Here is a 26192-nt window from a genome sequence, read left to right as displayed (position 1 = left end):
CTATGCACACAGATGACCTCTAACATTTTTGATGTTTCCCACCTGACCCTTGAAAGTAAATGACTGGTTTGGATTGGAAGGGTCATACAGTACAATAAGCTCTTGTGGAGTTTCCCCTCTTGTGTTGTGTTCACCTGCTCAACACCTAAATCACTTATTTTTGTGTCAGTTTTTGAAGAGAGCTGATAAATTTGTCCTGATCAGTCATAGTGGAGCTAACTGAGAGCCAAAGAGCGTCCTCTACTGTTAGTATATGGTAGTACACAGCAGTAAAAATAACTTGAAGCTATGCACGGAGGATAGAGCTGCAACAAATAGTCGATTAGTCATTTTGAGGATTTTCAAGTCAAGTCAATCAAATCAATTTTAAAGCAAAAAAATAAAAAATATTTGCTGTTTTTCTATGATGGCAAACTTAATATTGTTGGGTTTTGGACTGTTGGTCAAACAAAATTGATTAAGTCAACTTGTGTCTCAAAAAATGGTGACGTGATGAGCTTTTTTCACAAGTTTCTGACAGTTTATAAATAAAGCGATTGACCATTTAATCAAGAAAGTAATTAGATTTGTTTGTCATTGATAATGAAAATAATCAATAGTTGCAGCCCTATTGCAATATTGCATATTTTTTCAAACAAAATTATTACCTTTATTATCAGTTGATTGAACTCTTCTTCAGATGGAAAATTCCTAACTCACGCTAGTATTTTTGTCATATAATATTGAACCTATAAAACACATAAATACCAAAGATATTCATCTCTTGAATTGATCTTTCAAAGAGACCAACTGCACGACTATTTTAGTCAGACCATTAAATCACTTGAGTTTTTCAATACTTACAAGTCACTTTTTAAGCTGCAAATTATCTTAATTTGATTATAAATTTGCATTTAATTGACAATTTAGTTTTGAAATCCACACATTCTTCTATCTGGCTGATGTATGGATGAATTATAAAGGCTGAGTGGAGCTGATGCTGCACAGACAACTGTTCATCTGGCGGTACTTTGTTAAACACTGCCATCTAGGTGCCGCCAACTGAACTGACGTTTCAGCACCTAATTTATTAGCCAAGATCAATAAATGGACAGGAAATCATACATTTATTGTCCTTCTGACAACTCATACACACAACTCAAATCCTGGTATCACAAAATATCTTCAGTAATGACGTAAATACACTTGAAAATACAATTAAGCCGAGGATCTATTAAAAGACTCTTCATGATTGGTATCATATTATTAAATGTACAGATGTATTCAGCCAGCAAGTAAAGCATTTATTGAAGCAAATCAAGATTTTTTCCTCACACTGTCAATGGTGTGCCTATAAGACCTGAATGATGATGTTCACAGTGCCCTAAATAAGCAGGTATGCACATGGTGTATCCTTGCATTAAGTGAAAGTACTATCCGGTGTTGAGGTTCATATTATATCATCTTAGAAATGTTGGACAACAGATAGATGAGTAAGTCGAACATCTGAACCTGCACAAAATCAAAGAGGACATTTTTCCTTTACAAAAGAAAATCAATTGCATGATTAAAATAACATACAAGTGCAAAGTTTTGCCCTTAAAGCTTGATTGCGTGTGTTGAAACAGTTTAATATTGACCAATCTCAAAGGGATTCACTGCTACAGTACTTTTTGATACGCTTCAGTAACGATATGACGAAGATGGAATCAATGAAAACGGGAAAATATCGACAGAAATCAAGCAGTAGCACATGTATGATGATGGCGGCGGTGGTGATGATGACGATTGGTAGATTGGCATTACCATGAGATTACCTCAAATTCCATCAAATACTAAAACCTAATCATGTAGTATGAATCTCCAACCAACATTACATAGAAGGATACTGGTCTGAGTAAACCTACTGACTCAAGAACACATGTTCACGTCCCCATTCTCTGCCATTCTGTACATGACCCAGTGCTCGGCCTCTCTGGAAGGGGTAAGAAAAAAAAGAATTTCCCCATTTATACAGTATATATTCATTAATGGATCAGTGGTGGATCCTAGTTTTAATATATTCTCTAAAACTCCAAAAACCTGATCATAATAAGGATACCGATGCGCATGTAAACGCACTCGACTCATTGTGACCAGTTCTCATTGGACTTAATCTCTACAAAACAAAGGTCTCTAGGAAAACTGTGTTTTTTATGTAATTTGGATGAACTGACCCTTTCAAGCAGTGGTTCATTATCTTTTTGGATTGGGTCTCTTTCAAATGAAGCAATACCTTCTTGTGATCCCACAGTTCGAATGTAGTACCTGTTAACTGAGGGTCTGTTTGAATAATTTACAGAGGCCTGAAGGGGTCAAACTATCCAGTATTTCACAAGAAAACAGCAAAGATTATAGAGAAACACAAAAATAGGCATAATTTTGTGTCGCACAAAATGTTTTGATTCTTTTCTGTCGTGTTAATCATCTCATGACCACTGAGGAAAGAGCCACTAGATGTTTGGCCACTTCAGCACCATGGACAGATCCATATGAACTCTGTCTCACTGCTGACCAAAAGGAACCACACAAGCCTCGGCATCTGTCAAAAAACAATCAAATTCACAGATAATGCATCCATAAAAGCACCAAATGGAGTGCTTCCTACAAGAGTCTAATGTCACTTTCAGCTTTGGCACCCACAACTGTCTCTTAAACACATACATGACACAAGCACACAGGAACATCCCCTGCCTGATCCCTTCCCTCTAAAACTTACAACAGCAATCACTGGTTCATACAAAACAGTTCATTCTACTGGCCCTCTAATTAACATTGCAAAAAGGTACAAAGGTTTAGCTCGTCAGGTGGGGGCGCTTTCAACCTTAACTCAAAAAAGAGGAAGCACTGTCGGCAGAAAAGGAACTTTCAAATTCCAGGGAACCAACAAAAAATGCATCAAAGACAACAAGACCTCAAATCAAAACTAGCCTCCCTCCCTCTCCTTCTCCCTCTCCCTCATAGTGGTACACTGAACAAGCTGTTCATCAAAGGGGGGGAAACCTAGTTTGAAATCAGCCCCGAGAGACGTTGGTACTAAACCAACCCTTTCCTGTGACACGCTGTTATTTTCCCTACAAAGAAAGTGAGCTGGGTCCCACAGAGGCAGTGAGTGAAGTACGGTATTTTCTTTGGAACAAGCAGCACTGCAGCACATCAGCTAATAGAGCCTGGCTCCCAAAGGGGAGCTCAATATAGGACACTCTTCCTCTTCCTCCACTTGAGCTATTAATACACCCAAACAAAAGAAAAGAGGCTTAATGAGGCAGCAACGGGGAACTCATGCGAACTAAGTTAGACAAGAGCTTTGTAGTGTTTAGCTCCAAGGATTCCAGCTTTTCATACAGGCAATGGATCCTACTTTGCTATTTCTATTGTGGCTGATACTATGGGAGTAAAAGTACAGTATATGTACACCGTGTTATGCCCTTTTAAGCACTATGGTTGGAACCATTTGATGAGGTCCTTTTGAAGTGGCAAACGCAACACAACGGCAAAAAAGAGATGCATAGTTTTAAGCATGATAATGTACTGGATATGAAGAATCTCTACAGTAACACACTGTACACTGTTACAAAATAATCTGAGCTGGAAACATATTTCACCAGTTGGACGAAACAGACAGAAACCATGATATATGGAGCGTTTCTTTGCATATTTGCATGAAAGGAAATATCTCATGCAGCTTAGAGCAGCTACCTTGAAGTTAATGCTTTGGTTCGGATTCAGAGTGCATTAAAATGGAAGAAGATGAGGGAGTGTGTTTGACTGCACACAATACTCCAACTAATAATTTGTATCCTGATTGAGCAGAAAAAAAACTGTTTCTAGGCAGCTTCACATACTGATCACAAATACCCCTGTACATATGAACAGAATACAGTATTTCAACTACTACCATGAAAACAGACTAACACATACTTGCAAAAAAAAAACAAAAAAACTATTAACAGAGCCATTACTTGCTTATCTATCCTGGCTAACACCAGTATTGTAATATCAGGAAATGACAATATTCAGGCTATTGTAAAAGGAGTTTTGGTGTTTACATCCATCAAACAGTAAAACTTCAAAGTCCCGAATCAAACCGGGGATATTAAAATGTGCAAGTAAACAATCTCACATTAAATCAACCCCCCCCCCCCCCCCCCCAAAAAAAAAAAAGAAAAGAAAAAGCCCATGAAACAAAGAAAAGAAGAGGTCGATGTTTCAGTTCACATCATGCACTGGGGACATAATACTAATCAGGTATCTGCCTCAAAGTGAGAGCTGTCACACAGTGCAAAGATCACCATTTCAGTCATGCAGTCTAACATGGTAAATAGAGCAAGGGATGGTGTCAAAAGTAAAAAGGAGTGTTTGTTTGAGGTCTGTCTTCAGGAGCTTGATGTTTTCATAAAGGGCGGATATTTTTGCAGTAGTTTTAAGACTTTGGACAGGGGCAACTTTTTGAGTAAGTCTGATTTTCTCAGCATCAATACCTTTACAGCAATAGATAGACATTAACCAAAATACTCTTTCTTGAGAGGAGAATGCTGTCAATCAAAGCCAATAAGCATATTTCCCAAAAATCTCAGATTATTCCTTGATTCACATTTGAATCATTTTGTTGCAGACTGCAATACATTGCCTTTAAATGCCCTAGTGTATCACCACCCTCAACTCATAGCTCAAAGCTGACCTTCACCTGATTTAACAGCATTTTGGCACACAAACCTTTCCATTTAAAAAAAAAAGAATACATATATCTTTTTTTACTTGAAAAGGAAGCCACTTGAAGCTCTCGTTTGGCATCTTGGATCTCAGAAAACTCAACCTCAAACTTCTTGACGCATTCACTTCAGGCCTGACACATGTGCACTAAGCTGATGTGAATGTTCCATTTGGCATATTCTGCTCAATCCAATTGGTTGTAGTAGTGATAATATGACAGTTATGTCCGGTAATACACAAGGCTAGGGATGTCAATGATTAATGATTATCGATTAATTGTTGTTAATAATTTAACTGATTAAAAATGTATTAACCGATAATGCAGAGGGCGAGAAACGTGCAGTGTAACTGTCAGAAAATAGATATGTAGATATGCTGTAGTGCGCAGTTGCGCCACTAGGTGGAGCCTCTTACTTCTGTTTTTTTTATTGAGAATATGATATAAACAAACAAACAAGGCAGCCTCTTACTTTTTAGTGAGACTGGGTTACTGGTGTGTTTGGTGACCGCCCGTAAGGGCTGCACAAACTGTAAAACTAACGCACCTTCCTGCAGTCCAAACATGGATGTATAATAAGAGGTCTTATAATACATCCATGAGTCCAAAGAAGTAAAAAGTCACAGTGTGCCTCGATCTGCTCACTGTGACGGTCCTGTTGCTGAACACTGAAGCATAAAGATGTAGAAATTCCACAGAGTTGTTGTCTGGTGGCTGTCCAGCTCAGCTACCTGAGGCTCATGCTAATGCTAAACTAGCATCCTGAACAGAAGCAGCTGCTTGGTTAATGTGGGCTGAGAGCTGAGTGTCAGACAGCAGGACTATTACATGTTTCCCACAAAATGAACACAAAAGTGATGAACTGTATAAGTGACATTCCCCTGCTTTGAGTATTAATGCATTTTAGCGGTGGCAGTAAATGGACTGATAAAGTTGGAGCGACAGTATTTGTGCATTTGTTCCAGCTGAGCAGCCTTTTCCAGCAGCTGGACTAACATTAGCTACAGTGAACACACACATCACTCCATCATGTAGATCCGGTATACAGATTATTTTATATAAAACCAGTCAGACTGAAGTCTATCTTCGGGTAACCTGTTTTACATTTATACGATAACGTTACCGTTTATTTACTATTGAAGGTTGTAGCAATTTTGATAAAATGTTAATTAAAGGTGCAGTGTGTAGGATTTAGCGGCATCTAGTGGTGAGGTTGCAGATTGCAGCAAACTGAATACCCCTCATCTGCACCCTCCCCTTCCAAGCACGTGGGAGAACCTACGGTCGCCACAAAACTCATGAAAAACATGAAAGGCCCTCTGTAGAGCCAGTGTTTGGTTTGTCTGTTCTGGGCTACTGTAGAAACATGGTAGTGCAACATGGCGGGGTCTGTGGAAGAGGACCCGCTCCCTATGTAGATATAAAGGGGTCATTCTAAGGTAACAAAAACACAATAATTCTTATTATTATACACCAATTAAAACATATTTATGAATATTATATTCCATTTCTGCCAAGTCCACACCATTAGACGCTACTACATTCTACACACTGTGCCTTTAATTGTTAGATCCGTCCAACACATCAAGTCTGATCTAATTATGTCCTCAAATGAAGCTGGAACTTGTGCAACCATTTGCTGTGTTTAATACATTGGATTTTGTTGGGCCAGTTGTTGAACAGACGGCGACACAACAGAGCGGGAGCTCTACTCATGCAGCCTACTCTGATTTTGTGTCGAACATAAGTCATGTCAGTGATTAACGTGGTTTTATAATGGAAAAACGTCCAGCGTATTTCATTAATTGTTAATGATTAACCGATAATCGATCGTTTACACGGCCAACTATTGATTAAAGAAAATTTGCATCCCTACACAAGGCAAATCCACTGCTGGGCTAAACACTGACTTGAGGATCAGACCATGTGGCACATCAGCAACGCTGAGTCTTGCAGTAGTCATACCCTCCACATCAGACAGAGGCAAAATAATTCGAAATATAGCTCTTCGTGTTGGGCCACATTTTCTCAGGCAGCAGTATTCCCCATACAACAATAAAACCACAGATTTGGCTGAACATATTTGGTTGTCCCTACAAAAAAGACATGTACACTTTTGCTTCTTCCATCCATATGGACAAGGAAGTTAACTTTTTTTGACCACTGGACACAGCTGTAGTTCAAATTCAAACTTAAACAGCCTCCATAAATTTAAAAAAGTCGAACAAAGGCTACACAAATTTGACAAACTGATTCACAACAATTAACCAGTGGCTAATGATGTTAATCTCTTCTTGCCTATAATAATTTTACAATGTCTAAACAACGGCGACCTACTTGAAGCATTGATATCTATGATGATTACAAAAAGGGATTAACAACCATCTGACTACATGAAAACAGTCTTTTTTTAGAGCTGATAGGGAAACATAGACACATACACAAAATATCTTTTTTTTTTTTTTTTAAAAGACTCACTGTATCCATTATTTCTTTTCAGGTCAGTCTGAACCATAAATAAGTTAACAATATAGCTTATCATAAATAAATTTCAGTCTGTAAAATTCACATATAAATACCCTGCTCCATCTTGCAGAGACTTCCCAGAAAAGAGAAGTGGACCCACGATACGCTGAAGCTCGTTGCATTTCCTCTCTCCTTTGACAAAAAAATACAAAGCATCCATGATGTAAACACTATGACTTTCCCTTTAAAACCTCTGGAGGCATGGACAAAGACAGGTAAATGGAGCGGACAGAGAGTGAGCAGTAATTTTATGAGACTGAAGATGTCTCTCCATTGTCTGTCTGGACCTGGGGCGGTAGGGCAGCCCTTTCATTTTGGACATCGTTGACAACTTCTTCCTGGTCCAGTCCCTGATAAATACAGTCTGTGTGTGAAAGCGAGAGAGAAAGAAAGGGATAGGCTATTGCTAGTGATGACTGATTGATTGATATTGAGGTGATGGTTGCTGCTCCTGCTGCATGCTTGGTTTTGGAGACGTGCGGACGTCCATGCAATTGATTGAACCGGAGGCAGAGAGCTGCCGGGGGCAGAGAGAAAGACGAGAGAAAGCTGTCTCTACGCTGGTCCGAGTCATCCTTCGGTTCATGACTCTCCCTTTTCCTCTCGCCATCTCACTGTCCTTCTGAGAAGTGAAAGGCCGGAGGCGCTGGTTGGTGCACAGAGTCCATTCCCAGGGCCACGGGTGTGTTGGCGGGGGTGGTGAGAGGCGTGCTATTGGAGGGCTGCGGGTTGGCGTCACCCTCTGAAAATGTCTTCTCCTGAGACTGGGAGGAGGAGGACGAGGAATGGGTGCTCTCACTGGAACTGCTGCGGGTCTCTGTGCTGGTACTTGTCTTTTTCATCTTCCTCCTCTTGGCTAGTGGCGCCTTGTCCACTGTCTGCAGGCGGAAACCTTCCCGCTTACATTTGTTAAATGCCTGGGATAAAAAAAAAAACAAAGGGGGGGACTGGTGAGTCAGTTATTAAGATTTCTCTGAATTATTCATTTTCCCCGTCTTTTCTGCACAGTTTTTATCTACTGCACACATTTTGTGCTGTCCAAGTCACCAACAAAACTACGTGTTTCATGCATAAAATAGAGATCTGGACTAAAGCTGCAACAAATGATTATTTCGATTATCAATTAATCTGCTGATTATTTTCTCAATTGAAATGGCAAAATGCCCATTATAATTTCCCAATGTCTTCAAATAGCCTGTTTTGTCCGACCAACAGCCCAAAACCAAAAGATGGTAAATTTATTGTCACAGAAGACAAAGAAAAGCAGAAAATCTTCACGAATGAGAAGCTGAAAATAGGGAATGTTTGTATTTTTTGTGTACTTTTGCTTGAAAAATGACTTAAAACCTTTACTCAGTTATAAAAAATAGTTGCCAATTAATTTTCTGTTGATCTCCTAATTGATAGACTATTAAATCAGCCCATAACACATTTTAAATAATGTTCTCTCTTGATGTTTTGTCTTTTGGGTCAATCAGTATGAGCTGCAGAGTGACTTCTGTACAGCCAATAAGCAGCAGCAGGTTGACAGTTTAAAGAGCAATTGTTCAATTAAGCCCAAATCTTCTAACAGGAAGCCTTAAGGTTGGGAAATCCCGACCTACATCTGACAATTGCATGTCTCTGTTCATTTCTCACATTAAAGGTAGCTTTGACATAAGTGTGGACGGAGGCAGTGGAGGAGCCGAGGATGTCCGGGGTCATGAGAGGGTTGGAGGAAAGTTGGCTGTCATCCTGGAGCCAGGCGTTGTAACGTAAGCCGCACATCTTGATCCTCTTGTTTGGGTCCACCGTCAGCAGCTCTGCCGGGACAAGACAGAGATAATTACCTTTAGCGCTCTTAATACCTTAGTGAGCCACAAGTGAGACACAAAGAGGAAGCGATTTCAGGTAGCGTAACTTCTGTGACCTACTTTCAACCACACACTACAATATAACAATAGCCATATTTTCATTTTATGAGTGTTATTTTAGTCACATGTATTAAATTTAGTACACTACACTATACTCTGGTCACTAAAATCTTAAAACTTTGTGACCAATACACAAGAAAATCTACTCTAAACTGTAATCTCAACATTAAATAACATTTGATCTCTCATCTTGTGAAAAACTCCTACGTTATCACAGTTCCCTTCTCACCTTGTATAAGGTCCTTGGCCTGCTGGGACACATTTCTCCAGGCCTCGCCTTCAAAAGAGAAATCTCCCTGTTTGATTTTCTTCATAATTTCCTCAGCACTGGTGTGGGTCAGGCTTTTCTCCTGACACTGAAAAGGCACCTGGCCAGACAGCATGGTGTACTGCAACCAAAGACGAAACAATCTGCTATCAAATAACATGAACATACAGTTTCTGGGCTTAAAAATCTAAATGTGATCTAAACATTTTGTGTTATGTTGCCTATGATGAAGCAGGGAAACCAACTAGACTAGTGGTAAAAACATATCTGCTGTTAAAATAACAACATGCTTTATAAGAGCTCTTGACCGATCACGACTGTCCACATTTGTCCATTGTTATGCTGCATGCTGTTGACCGTGGCTGAACCAGCACTAAACAGAAGAGCGGTCTGTGCTCAGCTGAATGAACAGCATACTCTCACCTTGGCCTGCTTACATCTGCCTGCTGAGTTCTCATTAAAATGACAGTAGTTGGGAACAGCCCTTTTGGCAGTGGAGGATCTGTCATGCCCTGATCTCTCCCTCTCTCCCTCACCCTCCCTCCCTGTCTCAGTGCACTTTGCTTCCAGGGCATTGTGCACACAGTATGTCAGTAGCCATTTCATCAAAGCTCCATGAGGCACACTACTCTCATTTCCCCCCAGGGGGCGGCGGTGCAAAGCAGCACTCGCACAGAGAGCCCAGACTCTGTACGGATGACTGGCCAAGTAGAGAAATCTCTCTCTTTACTCTCCACCACCACCTCCCTCCCCCCCTTGTGCCCTCTCCTTCTCCTCTCTACCTCTCCTTTTAATTTTCCCCCTCTATGCAGAAAAAGGTTGAATGAGGATGACATTTCCGCTGCCGGGAAGCAGCGTCTCATATTAACCAGCTCTGAGAGCCTGGCTGGTTGCTCTTCATTCCGTGGTGAGCGTTTAACTGTGTCAGCTCACCACAGGATGCTGAAGGTTGTAACACTGAATAAGAGAGGGAGATGAATATCATGTAAAACTGATTAAACGGAACATGCATACATACATGTCTGCATGTGTGTGCACAAACACCGCTACACACACACATACACTATACTACAGCCAAAATCAGCTAAAATAACAGTTGATTGCTTAATCAAAATGGTTTGCAGCACATGTTTAATCCATAAACTCCACAACATCAACAAATCAACACTGTATGGAGCTCATGATTAAAGATAAATTTGGTTTTTAGAAGTGATTCAGTTAACAGTATTATGAAAAACAACTTTTAAGTGGAGCTCAGAGCTGTGGATTTTTAAAAAGATTCGTACAAATTATAAATTCACATAATCAGGTCACTTTCCTGAGGCATTGTAGAAAGTGAGAGTCTAATGTAGGCCTATACTTGTTAAGATTGTGTATTCGCTAATAAGGATGCTCCTGAATAGGGCTAATCAATGATCCATTATTTAGTCCTATTCCTGACTGTCAGCAGCATCAATGTCATCAAAGTGAAAGTTTAATTTCGGGGCATGATTCTTTCTCAGTATCCTCAGAAACTTCTGACCAGATCGTTTCAAATCATTAACAGCATAATTTAAACATTATGTGCTTACTGGGGTCAAGGGTCAAAACAATTTGCTGAGACTGCTGTATGAAAGTCTACAGCCCTGGCATATACTGTATGTTTCTTTTAAGAGCAGAGACTGATTCAACCAACTGATTGAGACGTATAAATTCATATGTATTTTATAAATTTTAAATATATAAAATAAGATTTTTAAGTTAAATCCCATTCTCCCTGCATAATTGTTTGCAAATGTGAAAACTAACATTACTTTCCCATAATTTATGTATCTCTATCTATTAATCCATAAATTATTTTATCCATCATTACATCACAGTAAAAATACTAGCAGAGCCCAAAGTAAAGCCTTAAATCTGATTACTAAGCCCAATCATTAGTCCAAAAACTTAATCAAATTTAAGCAAAAAAAAAAAAAAACCTAAGGAAGGAAGCTAATATTTTATTTCATATATCAAATGTACTTAAAAGTTGTAACCAGCAAATCTGTAGCAGCAGTAACCAAATTACTGATAACTGTCTTGTTTTAGCACTAATTTGAAAAACTGAGATATTTTTTTCTGTTATAACGTTTACATTTCTTTTTTTATTGCTGTAATATAAAATATTTGTGAAGTGGAAGTACTGAAAGAACAGGCTGCTGATATTTTCCCCTAAGAACAAGTTAAATAATGAATGATCCTACATAAATCCAACTCCCTGCATTTTGTTTTAACCTGAGCTGGGCTCTGTCGTCCCACATCCACTCACCAGAATGACCCCCAGACTCCACAGGTCACAGGACTCATCGTAGCCATCATATTTGAGTATCTCTGGTGCTGCGTACTGCAGGGTGAAGCAGGGAGTCTTCAGGAGCTGATTGTCTGGTGGTTTGAGGCGAGCAAAGCCAAAGTCTATGATTTTTATCTCGGAGTTCTCACTCTCGTCTGTGAAGAGCAGGTTCTACAAAGCAATTCAAGACATGGGCAGCAATCATTTCTTTCTGCTCAGCAGAACTGGGCCACTCGAGAGCTTGCTAAATTGGACATCAAGACCCATGTTAGGGTCAAACAATTTTACTCTTGTTTTGTAGTAGATTGCAGAGTCAGAATGACAATGCGACAGATCATACAAACTTCAGTGAAACACAGTAATTCTGTTTGAAAAGCTTATGATCCAGTGTGTCTCTGTTCATCAGAAAAGGCACAAACTGTTCTCAGACAGAAAAAGATTTCTACTCGCAGCAGTATGTATGTTCAATACCTCCGGTTTAAGATCCCTGTGCACCACTCCCACGTCATGCATGTGACTGACAGCGGACACCAGTTTGCGCATGATGCGGCTGGCCTCTGTTTCGCTGAAATGTTGCTTCCTGCGGATCCTTTCTAGCAGCTCTCCTCCGCCGAGCAGCTCCAGAACCAGGTATGTGTGGAGCTACAGCAAACACATAGAAACATACACAAGAGTTTATTTACATTTCTCAAAAACCTCTGTTACACACATGTGCAACCTTTATTCTTTGACATCTGTTGAAATAGTATATTTACAAAAACAGTCATCTTATGCAGTAGGTGCTAACATTTCTATAGGTTTTGCACTTCTACAAACATTGACAACTTTTTGTTTTCTAATGAACCATCTATCTTGCTTTCAAAGCTTGTTGAGAGTTGAAAACAGCTGAAACGGTGGACAAGAACATATCTGCTAAATAACAAATATAGCAAAAACAGTCCATCCTTAATCCCATGACGATGAGATCAAACCATAATGGTATTGAGTAAAAGTGAAAAGGGCCAAACAAAGTGGGAAGGGAATAATGTGTCTGGGCAGTGGGGTAGAGTTTCTCATTAGCGCTCGGTCTGGGGAACAAAGGCAGGACTCGGTTGAGGCGAGGTGAGGCAGCGCTGCTTTGATCCGGGTCACAGACCTCTGAGGTACAGTAATGACCCCACTGAGCTCATCAGGACTAAAGTGGTGCTCCTGGGCTTGAAGGAGCAGGGCTAATGAACCTGTACACTGCCAGACACACCACTGAGGTAAGCTACATTTGGAACACATGCACACTTAGTTTGGCTTATGTGTGCAGCACAATTAGCGACTCAAGTGAATCTAGGTTGGTTCTATTCAGTAGCACAAAATGGGTGTTTGTACAGCTGCGGTTTAAAAATACGTTTTTGGTGTAAAATATCGAGTTCACGGAGAGATGTTTATGGGACAATACATGAAGAGATAGAGACAGACCTCGAGGGCTTCCAGTATCCCCATTAATCTGCCTTGTTCCAGTTCCAGGACTTAATAAGGCCGCCGTCCCCACAGGCTCCACAGACAGCCATGCAAAACAGAATTTACGGAAGGCAAATATAACCACCGCAATAAACCTTACCTGGTCATGGTAAATTTCATGTAACTTGACAATGTTAGGGTGGCCGTCGCAAAGCTTCAGGGCTGCTATTTCCCGCTGAGTCTGTGCCTCCATCCTGCAGCAAACACAAGCAGGAAGCCAGATAACTGTCACAAAATACAACATACATACACACATACACAGTGGAGTCAGAAAATTAATCTTTCAGAGGGCAGTTTTTACATCCTTTTTTGGTCTTGACCTAGATATTTTATTAAATTATGCACAAGTGCATCATATCAGGAAATAAACACTCAGTATAATGAACCTGGAAGACTTGTTTGAGGCAAACCAGACCTTACAAAAGAAGATGTTTTACATTGCATCTCCAACCAGTTCACAGACGGATCACTTCAAATTCTCTATTTTTTTATTTCACAGGAATTTTATCAGTTTTTTCAGAGCAGTTTTGATCTGCACCCAACTGATTTTTGACCCTGATACATTCCAACTAATACGCAGCGAACCGCTGTGAACAAAGCCTGGTTTACTTTTCAAACATATCTACTGGGTTCTCAGTATCTCGAGACCAAGTGTTTGTGTCAGGAGGATTCCCCCAGTGCGGCTCACTCTTATTGAAGCCATAATGTTTGGTGGAGGAGTGTCTGTTTCTTCAAAGTGTCACCAGCCTTTAAACATCCTGCAGTCAACACATGTGATCAAAGCTCAATTTGTTTGCCTGTAAAAACAACCAGGTTTGTGGGCAGAGATGTATTTCCATTTCACTTTTTTTTTTTAAGATGTTGTTTGTTGCCTGACAACTGCCACAATTTCTGCCAGGAAGAGGAAGACGGGTGGCCAACAGATTTATCCACTGAGACTATAAACATCGCATCGAGCCAAATCTAGCACCTAGCTGGACAAACACGACTCGGCGGGCTGCAGGCTCGTACCTCTTGCTGACGATCTTGACTGCGTATTTCTGTCCGGTCTTCTTGTGTGTGCACCGTCTGCAGATGGAGAAGCTACCCTCGCCCAGAGCGCTGTCTTTCAGGTCCATCTCGTAACTCATATAGAAAGGTGAGTCCTGCAGACGAGAACAGTGGACCAAATAATAGCGACCGATCTCAATTGAATAATTACTTCAATGTTGTTACGTCTTTAATTAAATGCACTCTTTTGTATAATATATATTGTAGAAGTTCATGAAAACCATTCTAAGGAAGAACCCAGAACAATAGCATTGTTGTGTAATGTTGTCAGAAGTCATTTGAGTACAAAAGAATAAACATGAAAGTGGTTTGGTACAATGAAACAAGAAACCAAGATTTTACAGTCTAAATTTAGCTTTCCAAAAATCACTACATGACAAACTAGCTTTTTGTTTGCAGGAAATGACATAACGACTGAGAGCTGACCTGGGCTGAGACTTTATTGGAATTCTGAGCACATTCGTAGCACACAGTTACTTTACTGTTTATCAATGTGTAACTGAAAATTCAATTTAATAGATTTAATCATTCCAAGATTTTGTTGATTAACTCAAGATCAGTCAAGGCATTGTTAAAACACTCCTGTGTGCTAGACTGAAATATATTACAATCCCCACTGGGCTGCGACTAATGATTATTTTAATTATCGATTAATCAATTAGTGGTTTGGTCCATAAAATGTCAAAAAAAGGTGAAAAATCTCAATGACTGTTTCCCACAGCCCATGGGGATGTCCTTGAATGTCTTCTTTTGTCCTGAACAACAGTTCACAACCAAAAGATATTCAGTTTACTATCATAGAAGACTGAATAAACCAGAAAATATTCACATTCGAGAAGCTGGAATCAGCTTTTTTCTTAAAAAATGACTCCAAACGATTAATCAAATGATTATCAAAATAGTTGGCAATTCATTCAATAATTGGGAACTAATCATTTAATCGACTAATCTTTGCAGCTCTACTTCAAATATAATAAATCTGATGCCAAATTCTGATAATGATAAAGTTTGTCAAACAGTTCAATTTCATATCACTTATATTAACACAATATTTTTTTCAAAATGTCTAAACATGTGTGTACCCAGGATGTTAATGAGAAAACTTCAAACTCAATAAGTGTAGTAGAAGTAATGCACTACAATCTTCTCAAAAAGCATTACGTTACATAGACACACAAGTGCATTCATGATAAACATCATTAAATAAACAGGCTTGTCCAAACTGAATCCGAGTACAGTAACACAAGTGAAGTAGGAAAAAAAAAAAAAAGTTTGTGTAGAATGGAGAGGAAGTAAAAAAAAAAAAAAATTGCATCTGTCTTTGACAGCAGCCATTAGCTTAAGTGTGTTTGTACAGGGGGATCCAAGTCCATTCATCTTACCTTCATCATGGCGCTGCGGGCCACTGCAGCAGAGCCCGGCCTCTCACAGCCTCCACACAGCTGGACAGGGTCGTCCATCACCACATTCCTCTTAAACAGGATGGAGGGGGCCATGAAAGAGTAGCCCTGCACGGACACACATGAACTTTAGGTGTTTACATTTCACCATGACATTAAGTGTAGCTGAGCTATATGGACAGAGAGAAAGGAAACTTCCGTTGATGCAGTTTAAAGCCTCAGAAAATACTGTAAGTATCAACATCCTACTGATGACATTTGACTTATATGGGCACATATAATGTATTTTACATACTTATAGATTTATATATATATAGTTACATATTTATTGTAAAAATTATTGTGCATTTTTTCCTCAAATGTTTCTATATCAAACAATAAGTCCAATTCTGGTAATTTTGTGACTGACAGAAGCTGTCCAGCTGTTCCTATTGTTAGACCTGTCATTGTGAAGCGCTGCCTGCTTAATTCCAGCTGTGGGGACCCCAGAGCTCTAAGTTGGCATTAATCTCTCTCTCCCTTTTACACAGATACACACACACAGCTGTGTGGTATGTAGTGACAGCCATGGATGGACGGAAGGATGGATGTTGAATGAATGAGATGCCCTAAATTGCCGGGCTTGAATATTTGATTGCTCTGCTGTGAAATTACATCTTGGCGCTCTTAATGCAATTTTAATTTTGTTTTGTGAGGCACCGTGGGGGAGCAAGTGCACGGTATAAAATTGGGATTGCTGTCGTTATCTCAGAGATTGCTAGGCTTGCAAATTATAAAGACCACAAAATTTCAGACTATGTGAATGGCAGCTGAGAGCGAAAAAAGCCAAGATGAAGTTGGCAATCAAAGACTGAAGGCGTAACCGAGACAGACGTGGTGATGCTCTCAAAGTGTAACCTTTTATTCCATGAGAGAAGCCAGTTAATGGATCTATTGATCTACCGAGCTCAAGGATCCAGAAGGCAATCAGAGTTGAAATTTCATGCAATACATCAGACAGCATCAGCTGGCACGGAGTTGTGGGCCATATTATGGTTCAAAGCTACATCAAAAATAGTCATTCACATCTGTTACTTCAATAAGAGCTGCATATGGCAGCAATTACTTCAATAAAAGACCCTTTAGTCAATTTGAATACCAAAGCATACAGACAGTCTCATGTTGACTTACAGCAACCTTTTGAGGACATTCAAAACTTCACTTGATTACTTCAATTGCTGTGGAGTATGTCAAATATAGTCACAGACAAAAAGTGGGTAATGTATAATGCGATTTTACACCCGTGTCAACATTTCACACAGCCTGCAACCAAAGCTCAGACAAACATCGGAACAAAACAAATGCAAATACCGATGTTGTCCTGTGCGATGACCTGTGCACGGAGCACAAAAGGAACATTCCTGTCTGTAAACAAAAAAAAAAAAATAGTCTGGTTGTTTAATATCCCTTTCCTCTCACCTGGAAGATGCGGTCACAGTTCTGAGGCAGAGCTGCAGGGGAGTAGGTGGGGTCCATCTCTGTGAACTCGTCTGCAAAGTTGCTGACGTCCAGCTCGTCCCGGATCACGGGCTTGAACGGCGCAGGCACCTTCTTAGCTGCCAAGTCTTCCCAGTTAATTTTCTAAAGAGAGTTTAAAAAAAGAAAAAAAAAACATTGTGGTCCGTTCCAATCCTTATTAACAAAGTTTACACTCTACTCTATTTTCCTAAATATTACTCACTCAAAGAGGCCCCATTATGTATATTAACATCCCATCCTGACCGTTTAGTTTTTCTAAATATTATGGAATAAACAAGACAGGCAATGAGATCCACCTGGTAAAACGGGTGTTTCTTTACATTCTCTGCTCCATTAGGACCTGAGCCTAATCTCTTCTTTGGATCTTTGATGAGGAGTCGCTGGATGAGGTCTTTGGCCAGTGGTCCCATATCTTTGGGGAAAGGAGGATCCTTTTTTGAAATCCTCCTGTGATGTGTGAGACAAATATGGTCAGTGTTGTAGAATGATTACAACTGAAGGAGAGATGAAAAAAAAAATGTGGCTGATGATCAGGGAGAATCCATACTTGGCAATGTCTGTGTGTGAGTTCTCATCTCCATCAACAGTGAAGGGTGATCCGCCAGTCAAAAGCTCGTACATCAACACGCCGAGACTCCACCAGTCCACCGCCTGGAATGCATGAGAGCACCCACCCGTGACTTTGGCTTAGCAGACTAAAAAGAACAATCTCACTGGAGAGCGCACACATTCAGGAGTACAGAGAGGGGACTCTGGGTCGCTTGACTTGATCAAACGGACTACAGATTACCTTGTCATGTCCAGACTCTCCTCCTTCCACAATTTCTGGAGCCATATATTCGATGGTGCCACAGACAGAAAAGGCCCTTTCCATCTGTTTTAAAAAACACACACACACACACACACACGCATCAACACACACATTTTAGAAGCCAAATATAACACAAAAAATACAGAGGATCTTGGGTTTTGCATGCCAAAACTACCATGTGTTGGAAAATGCCTGCAAGTAGCCAGAAATATGACAGAACTGTACAAGATTAAAGCCCCTGAAAGACTAAATTAGTCATAATCAAAGTTAAAATTCAGAAAAAGATGTTTGTGTATTATTTATTTAGAGTTTAATAGTAAAAAAAAAAACCTCAGCTAATCTGTTTTGTCAGGACTGAGTGTGGGTGGTTTGATCAGATTTGATTGACAGTCGCCTGGCAACAATTGAAAAAAACCCACAGCTGTCATCAGATTTTGATACAAATGTTGCTAAATTCTGATTGGTGCATGGAAGTACATTACATCACCTTTTTTCCAACTGAACATGCCCACTTCAAACCAGCATGAGGGGCTCACACGAAAAACACAAATACAGATTTCTATCATGTGAAAACTGTAAAAATAGTGTGATGACTGATTGAGAAACAAAACCACTGTTTTTTTTTTTTTTCTAAACCTATTATAAGAACACACTAATAAGTCAATTTAAGTTATGATTTTGAAGTTAAGCTTCCATCAACTTTCACAGTCCTTCGTGAGAAGTATAAGGACTGAGAAGATTAAACACGTACTGTTGACACATACCTGATCGAATTCTTTACTAAGGCCAAAGTCTGTGAGAACAATATGACCGCTTGAATCGAGTAAAATATTCTCAAGCTTCAGGTCCCGGTAGACAATCCCAAGCTGCAACAAAAAAACAAAAAAAATGAGGGTCATTATAGTTATAAAACGATAAATAACTTCTGAACAGACACAGCTGACCATCAGAGACTCACCTTGTGCAGATGCTCCAGTGCCAACACTATCTCTCCGCTGTACAGGGCTACTTCTTGCTCCTTGAAACGCACCCTTTGCACCAAGTGTGTGAAGAGCTCCCCACCGTTTACATAATCTACGACGGAAGACATCATGTAACAATGAAATATTTATATATAAATAATGCAAGTTTCTCTACAGAGAAGGGCAAATACTTTTTGCTTATGCGGATTCATTCAGCAGATGACAATACCTCTCTTTCAGTGGGTTAAAGGTAATCATTAACCATTTCTTTTGCTTGTATAAACATAACACAGAAGTGTAAATGCCGAGCACTGGACAGGTTTTACATAAAATATGCTAACCGAGAATGAGGTGCAGCTTGGTGTCCGTCTGGAAGGCATAGTGGAGTGTGACGAGAAACGGAGACTGGCGGATGTGCTCCAGCACTTGCCGTTCCGTCCGTGTGTGTTCAGCAGTCTTTGCCTTTTGTACAATGGTGGCTTTCTTCAAAACCTTCATGGCGTACAGCTTCCCTGCATCATGACCACTCACTTTCCTCACCAGGAACACCTTGCCGTACGCTTGTGAATAAAATAAACAAAAGACAGAAGACAAAGTTCAAGCGCAGAGCAAAGCCTTAAACAGAGTATGACATGTTTATCATTCCAAAAAGACAAATATAAGATGCCAGACTGGCATCATCTGAATGTCATGTTCTGCTCGAGAGGGAGAGAGACTAGTTTATCAATTTTACTCACCTCCTGTGCCCAACACCTTTAATAGCTCAAAGTTTTCAATCCCCACCCTCTCTACGTGGCCCGTCAGGTTGGCTGAAGTCAGAGCAGAAATCAAGTATTAGAAAAGAATCAGATAAACCACTCAGTTATATAACACAACAAATGTACAGTAGCTTGAATTAGGGATGGGCAACATATCGATATTGTACCGATATCATGATAAGAGACTATATATCGTCTTCAAGTGAGTAAGTGATGTAATTTTCTGAACTTACCAGACTGTTCTAGCTGTTCTATTATTGGACTTTACCCACTTAGTCATTATATCCACATTACTGCTGATTATTTATCAAAAATAACATTGTGTAAATATTTTGTGAAAGCACCAAAAGTCATCCCTACAATATCGATATCGAGGTATTTGGACAAAAATACTGTGATATTTGATTTTGTCCATATCGCCCAGCCCTAGCTTGAATGATAAAATATTGAAGGCCCCATGACATGAAAAATACATTTTCCCAGTTTTAATCCTGTGTCCCTGTGTTAATTGTTCATTTATCTCTTGTTATATGCCAAATATATGTCCAAAAAAATCAGTATTTTTACATCAAAATCACTGTCCTTTTTGTCTTCCTTCCTTCCGATTTCAAATGTTTGATGACTCATCCTGCACTCAGGAGTGCTTACAAAAGTTAATCTAATCAAATGTGACTTTGGGCGATTAGCTAGCCACACTGGTTATATAAAACCGCACCTCATCGTTTATGGGTTGTAGTGACTAATAGAGCAATATGGATAGGAAGATAAGAAGAGATGTGTGTTTGGATATCAGCGGGCAAAAACTTTGTTTTCATTTCCAGAACAAAGAAAGGTCTAATTCATTCATCTCTCCCTTGTCCTCCTCCTGATCTAACAACAGGTGAGGAGGTGTGTGTGTGTGGAGCCAACTGTCCTCTGTAGCCTCGTATCACGCTAAACTCTAAGCCCTACCCACTTTTTGGCAGTCCGATCAAATGCGAAGAATTTGATTTAAATCCATCTTTAAACTATGAACCGCTCAAATATTTTGTTTCACTGGGAAATACGTCACAGTACAGAAGCTAAAGACGCTCTAACTTCCATTTCACTGGGTCTTAAAAATAAAAAGGAAATGACAAACATTATGTGCTGTTGATTTAATGGCCATTCACTCTCAGAAAATGATGTGTGAAAGTATATTTTCACAATTGTACAAAATGACTCAATATCAATGAGCAGCTAGAGCAGGGAACAAAATCATGTTCCAGTATTTTTTCACTGATGGACCACCTGAGGCTTATCTGGAACACAGGAAATGTATGCTTACGCTCATTACGCTGACCGCCGCACTGTTTGCAGGTGCATTATAAATCTCCCACCTACTATGACTGGTGCCAAGTTGGGCAACTCACTAGAGGATTAACATGACCTAAAAAACATTAACTAGTAAAATACTGTGCACTTAAACCTAGACACTAATTAAAAGATCAGAAAGGGTTACAAGTTGAGGATGCAGACTGTTGTATCGATGTGAAGGGTCTCATTAGTTTCAAAATTTACATAGAGCTAAAACACTTTTTTAATAATGAACTAATCACTTTATGAGGATTTTCTGCTTTTCTCTGTTTCATATCATTTTTAACTGAGCATCTTTGGGTTTTAGACTGTTGGTTGGACAAAAAAGAAAAATTCTTAAGCTCTGGGAACTTATCTGAGACATTTTTCACTATTTTCTACACCAAACGATTGAAAATAATCATGAAAGTCTTTAGATCTAACTACTTTAACCTTGGCCCTTCCCCACATTATAGCCTGAAAAATACATACCAGAAAATAACGGAAAGGTGAGGAGATGCTGTGGTTCACCAACTAGCTAACACATTATAAATATTATTATTATGATATATTATAAATAATAATTCTTGTATTTTGATGCAAAGTGACTCTCCACTGTGTTAAAAGTCAAACTCAGCAAAGCTAAAAAGGTTGACAAGTGAGCTCTGAACTGGATATTTGCAGATTTAAAACACTTGACCAGTTAGGAAAGTTTAGTTTAAGTGGTTAAAGTGAATGTACAGTATGGCCAACAGCCGCATACTGGTAGCACCAGGCATCTTGCGAGGGGAATTTGTTTAATTGTAAAAAAATGTGCAGCACTGCAAAAAGCACATAAATCATCAGTTAACTTCCTTCATGTGAACAAAAATGCAATGTGAACCAAATATGCAACAGCATAAGATGATCCTCCATGCAACTGCAAGCTAACTCGCTACATTAACCAGCAAAAGGTCATTATCTTCCATCAAAGATCTTCCATGAATTTAGCACACTGTCAGTGACTCCTCGTGTCTTTCCAAATCACAATCTCCCAGTACAGCTGACTGAGCATAGCACGCTCTTAGACATGCATGTCCATTGTAGTGAACACATTCCTTCTGTCTCACACTCTGAAAAACAGGCTACTGAGCAATTACAGCGGCTGATTTCATCTTTTCCACTGCTTCTCCTGTTACACATGAGAAGAAATGCTGCGACTATTAGGCAATTTAAGAGGGTACTGTATCATTTGAAAACAACAACGCTGTCCTTCAAATTGAGGTCAGAGGTTCGGGTTGCATAACGCCCTTGTCAAGCTCACCCTGCCAAGGCCAAGTTTGATTTTGGTGTTTATTAATAGACTGACAGAGGTGTCCAACCAGATGATGCCTTACTGCTAAACAAGAGGAAGCACTTCAGTCTACAGGAGGGAAATGCCAATGTTCCTCAAAACAAAATGCTTTCCTAGTATTGTTTATTTTGGTTAGTTACCAGAGTGATCAACCTTAAAAACGCATATAATTAAGAGTGAATTTCAACAAACCATTGTATATTAAGAAAACAGGATTTTTTAAATCATGTAAAGCATTGGCAACCATTACAGAGATTATTCAGTTTGGTAAATTATGGCAATTAAGAACACTGTAGTACATTTTTACAATCTTTCATTTGCACAGTGGTCTGAACAGTAACATGGGCTTATAGACACATGTCTATGCTTTTATCCTCTCTATATTCTCTCCATGCAATCAAATGCTACAGCACGGGGTTAAGTTAATACAGAGGCTAAACAGCTGTGAGAAATTCAATACATAAAACCGAGTGCCAGTGACAACCAGACAGACTGCATATTTAAGGTAGGGCAGTAAAAGGGGGTGCAGCATAGTCATGTTGCAGCCTGAACAGCAGTGTGTCATTATAAACCAGTTGCAGCTGAGCCAGTGTCCAACTTCATTCAGCAGCCGTCTGCATTGAATTACTAGAATTACCACTCTACTCAAATCAAATACCATCACATCTATGAATATTTGAGAACTGTAACAGTAACTGTCACTTTATTTCCTGTTGATTTTTGTAGGAGTCATGTTTTGAGATGCTGCTTGTGCATGTCAACACTTAGTCCAACAACAACAAAAGCCAACAGGATTCAGCACATCCGTCACAGTTTAACCTTGAGGAGGTGAAGGTGTTGACTAACGTTACGCTTAAAAGGCTCTATTTTTTTAAATGTACCTTTCTGCCATTATAACATGAATTAACAGTGTAATGTTGACGTGCACCCCATTTGTGCAGAATGAAACCAAGCTAACGTTAGCCCTTGTGACTTGACAGCACTGCAGCTGTGTCTGCTCTTCCTTGGCTTATAGCAGAAGTTAGCTGTGACTGCTAACAAATCCTAGCAATAACAGGAAATTCAGCTTATATAGTGATCCACGTTCAGTGAAAGCGTTGACAGTGGCGTGAAGTTGCTGGAAAAACTCTGTCGATGGTCTGATTTAACCTAGTTACACGTAACGACCGACGCTAGCTTAAGCTAATGTTATTACCTTGGTTGACAACGGTTATTAAGAAAGCCTTTAGCTAACGTTAGTAAATTGGTTAGGTAACATTTGAACGCGTGAGTTAGCCGTAACGTTTCAAGTCAGCATAAGGACAGTCAGCTAGCGTTAACGTTAGCCTTCCTCTGCCATTTTTGGACTGGAGTAACGTTAATGCGCTCACTTCAAACGCCCATTGACAGTGACAGTTGGCTCGTCCAAGCTAGCCAGCTAACATCTCTCCCCCTTGACACGTGTCTCCAAAACAAAAAAATAAATGGCAAATAAAATGGAACTGCCTCAAGAGTTTTACTGGGTCGGAGCAAACTTACCGTTTTTCAGCTCATGTTTCACAGTAAACAGGTCACCTTCTCTGGAAGATCCCTCCATCGGGGATGGCATCGTAATTTCGTGTTCCAATTATGTTCAAAGATGCTTTTCAGACAAGGTTACGTTCACCTCGCGAGCTAGTTTGTAATGCTAACATGCAAAAAACAAAATATATAGTAAGATAATTAAACGCCTATGAGCTAGGCGCCAAACTTGACTGATATATAGGCAGAATGTTGTTACAGCAGCAAGCAAGCCCAGAGGAAACACTTGCTTCTTCCAACACACCACCACTACCACTACCTTCGCAACCAGGCAGTCCCTCTCTGCTGATTGGGGTTGCTATGTGGGAATCTGACCTCTGATTGGATGTTTTCGTGGTAGCGACACATAATCCCGCCTCCCTCCAAAGGCTTGTGCTGCCTTCTAATGACTCTCATGTCAAAGGTCAGAAGTGTAATAATTGTAGTGCAATTAATTGCACATAAAAAAGATATTTTCAAGTTCAGAATAGAAAAGTAAATCTGGCAAAATTGGTGGGTTTTGATTTATTAGAGTAACAGAAAAAAAGAAAATAAGATGAATAGTGGTGTTAGTACTAGAGCTAGAACTGTGGTGGAAAGTAACTAATTAATAATGTACTCAAGTACTGTATTTAATTACAATTTTGAGGAACTTTGAGGTGCTTTATTTGAGTATTTCCATTTTATAATACTTTATAATTCTACTCCAAAACGTTTTAGAGGCAAATGTTTTACTTTTTACTGGTTACTAGTTACTTTGAACATCAACATTTCACAAATAAAACATATGACTATCGTATCTTAAATATGATGCATCATTACTGACGCATTACACACTACTGCATCGTTTCTAATAATCCAGTGGTACAACACTAATATAACACTTGCTTCTTTTACTTAAAGGACAGGTTCACAGTTCATTTATCTGTTTAAAACAATAGTCAGGTGCCCAAACAAACACTGAACTAGTTTTTTCTTGCCACAATCATACCTTCTCTTCATACTGTCCATTAGAAGATCCCTTCATAATGCACTTACAGTGTAATTGATGGGGGCCAAAATCCACAAGCCTCCATCTGTGCATAAATGTATTTATTTTACATATATTTAAGTTTATCTGGAGCTAATATGAAGCTTCAGCCATCCAAATGAGGCAAATCAAGTAGATATCTTTCAACATTATAGTCTTTTTAGCCAAAGTCCCTCTTTTTATTATTATACTTCCACCACAACTCAACAGGGAGACATAAAGAGGGAATTTGATGCTAAAAAGACTGCAAATGTGGCAGATATCCACTTGATATGACTAAGTCAGACTGCTGAAGCCTCATATAAGCTTCGAATAAACTTTTAAATCCATTTTTGGACAAAATGACTGTGTGGACACACTGTGGATTTTGGCCCTCATCACTCACATTGAAAGGAGATCTTTTAATAGCCAGTATGGACAGGAAGAGTGGTTATATAGGGAGGAAAACATCTTTCAGTGTTCATATGGGCACCTGACTGTTTTTTTAAGACAGATTTTTTAAAAAGTGAATCTATCCTTTAAGTAAAGGAACTCAGTACTTCCATCACGGTGCTAACACTATTTGGTTAAGGGGGCAACTTTACCATTAACCTGGCAGCTATAATTACATTTGGTTACTCTTTTGAAATTCTTTTAAACTTTCTTTTAATGGCATCCTGTTTTGTCATAATGAAAGGCAGATGGTGTTTTAACACATTAAATTATCGGGCATGAAAGACAGCATCTCAGGAAATGATTAGTTCCTGTTAGTTGGGGAAAAATATGTGAGGTGCAAAAGATTAAGATCAGCATTTAATCATAAGTTGATTGTTTTTTTTCTTTTTCTCATTGTCAATGTTATGGAGTCTTATAAGCTTTGGCCTGTTATATAAAAAATGCAAAATAATGGCTAGGACTAATGGTATTTGAACTTGATTACCAATCAATAAATATCTGTCCCCCCTAAATCTTGGGGTAAATTTCAAGGACACTCAGCATTAAATCAAAAGGCCGACTTTGAGGTATAGGCTGATGATTCTGTGATATAAGGATCTTTAATCTTTGAAAATGTAGAGCAGCCAGTCTGCCTGCATTTGCATTTTGTTTTATTTTGTTTTAATTCTTCAGTTAGACTTAATCATAGATTAAATATAAATACACAGTATGTGCACATACACACTTCATTTACACAAACACATCTGTACATTTCTAAACTAATGCATACACTCTGACAATGATACAAGTGTTGACAGCCTAACT

The 26192-nt window shown here is 39.3% G+C and overlaps 1 protein-coding gene across 1 annotated transcript; it reads right to left on the bottom strand.

Annotated features, from left to right (window-relative positions):
• Positions 1–1089: 1089 nt before the first annotated feature.
• rps6ka5 (ribosomal protein S6 kinase, polypeptide 5) lies at positions 1090–24197 on the bottom strand. Its single transcript, XM_067613476.1, has 17 exons — positions 23903–24197; positions 19717–19788; positions 19321–19539; positions 18976–19091; positions 18782–18883; positions 17997–18080; positions 17754–17857; positions 17503–17653; positions 17147–17308; positions 15671–15796; positions 14250–14383; positions 13339–13432; positions 12219–12389; positions 11727–11918; positions 9398–9557; positions 8894–9057; positions 1090–8172 (listed from the first exon to the last, which is right to left on the bottom strand). Exons 1-17 carry the CDS (start codon positions 23970–23972, stop codon positions 7867–7869), a joined length of 2427 nt encoding a protein of 808 aa, XP_067469577.1. The 5' UTR covers positions 23973–24197; the 3' UTR covers positions 1090–7866.
• Positions 24198–26192: the final 1995 nt, after the last annotated feature.

This window comes from Thunnus thynnus, chromosome 16, assembly GCF_963924715.1.
Source record: "Thunnus thynnus chromosome 16, fThuThy2.1, whole genome shotgun sequence".
Taxonomy (NCBI): domain Eukaryota; kingdom Metazoa; phylum Chordata; class Actinopteri; order Scombriformes; family Scombridae; genus Thunnus; species Thunnus thynnus.
Note: the sequence above shows the minus strand (reverse complement) of the source record. Positions and strands in the feature narration are given on the sequence as shown.

Excerpts from the sequence above, each read along its gene's own strand:
- rps6ka5 (XM_067613476.1), bottom strand. The coding sequence starts at position 23,972 with ATGCCATCCCCGATGGAGGGATCTTCCAGAGAAGGTGACCTGTTTACT. Across the intron at positions 17,654-17,753 it reads TCACACACAGACATTGCCAA|GAGGATTTCAAAAAAGGATC; the intron begins GTATGGATTCTC and ends CACACATCACAG. Across the intron at positions 15,797-17,146 it reads ACTGTGACCGCATCTTCCAG|GGCTACTCTTTCATGGCCCC; the intron begins GTGAGAGGAAAG and ends GTGTCCGTGCAG.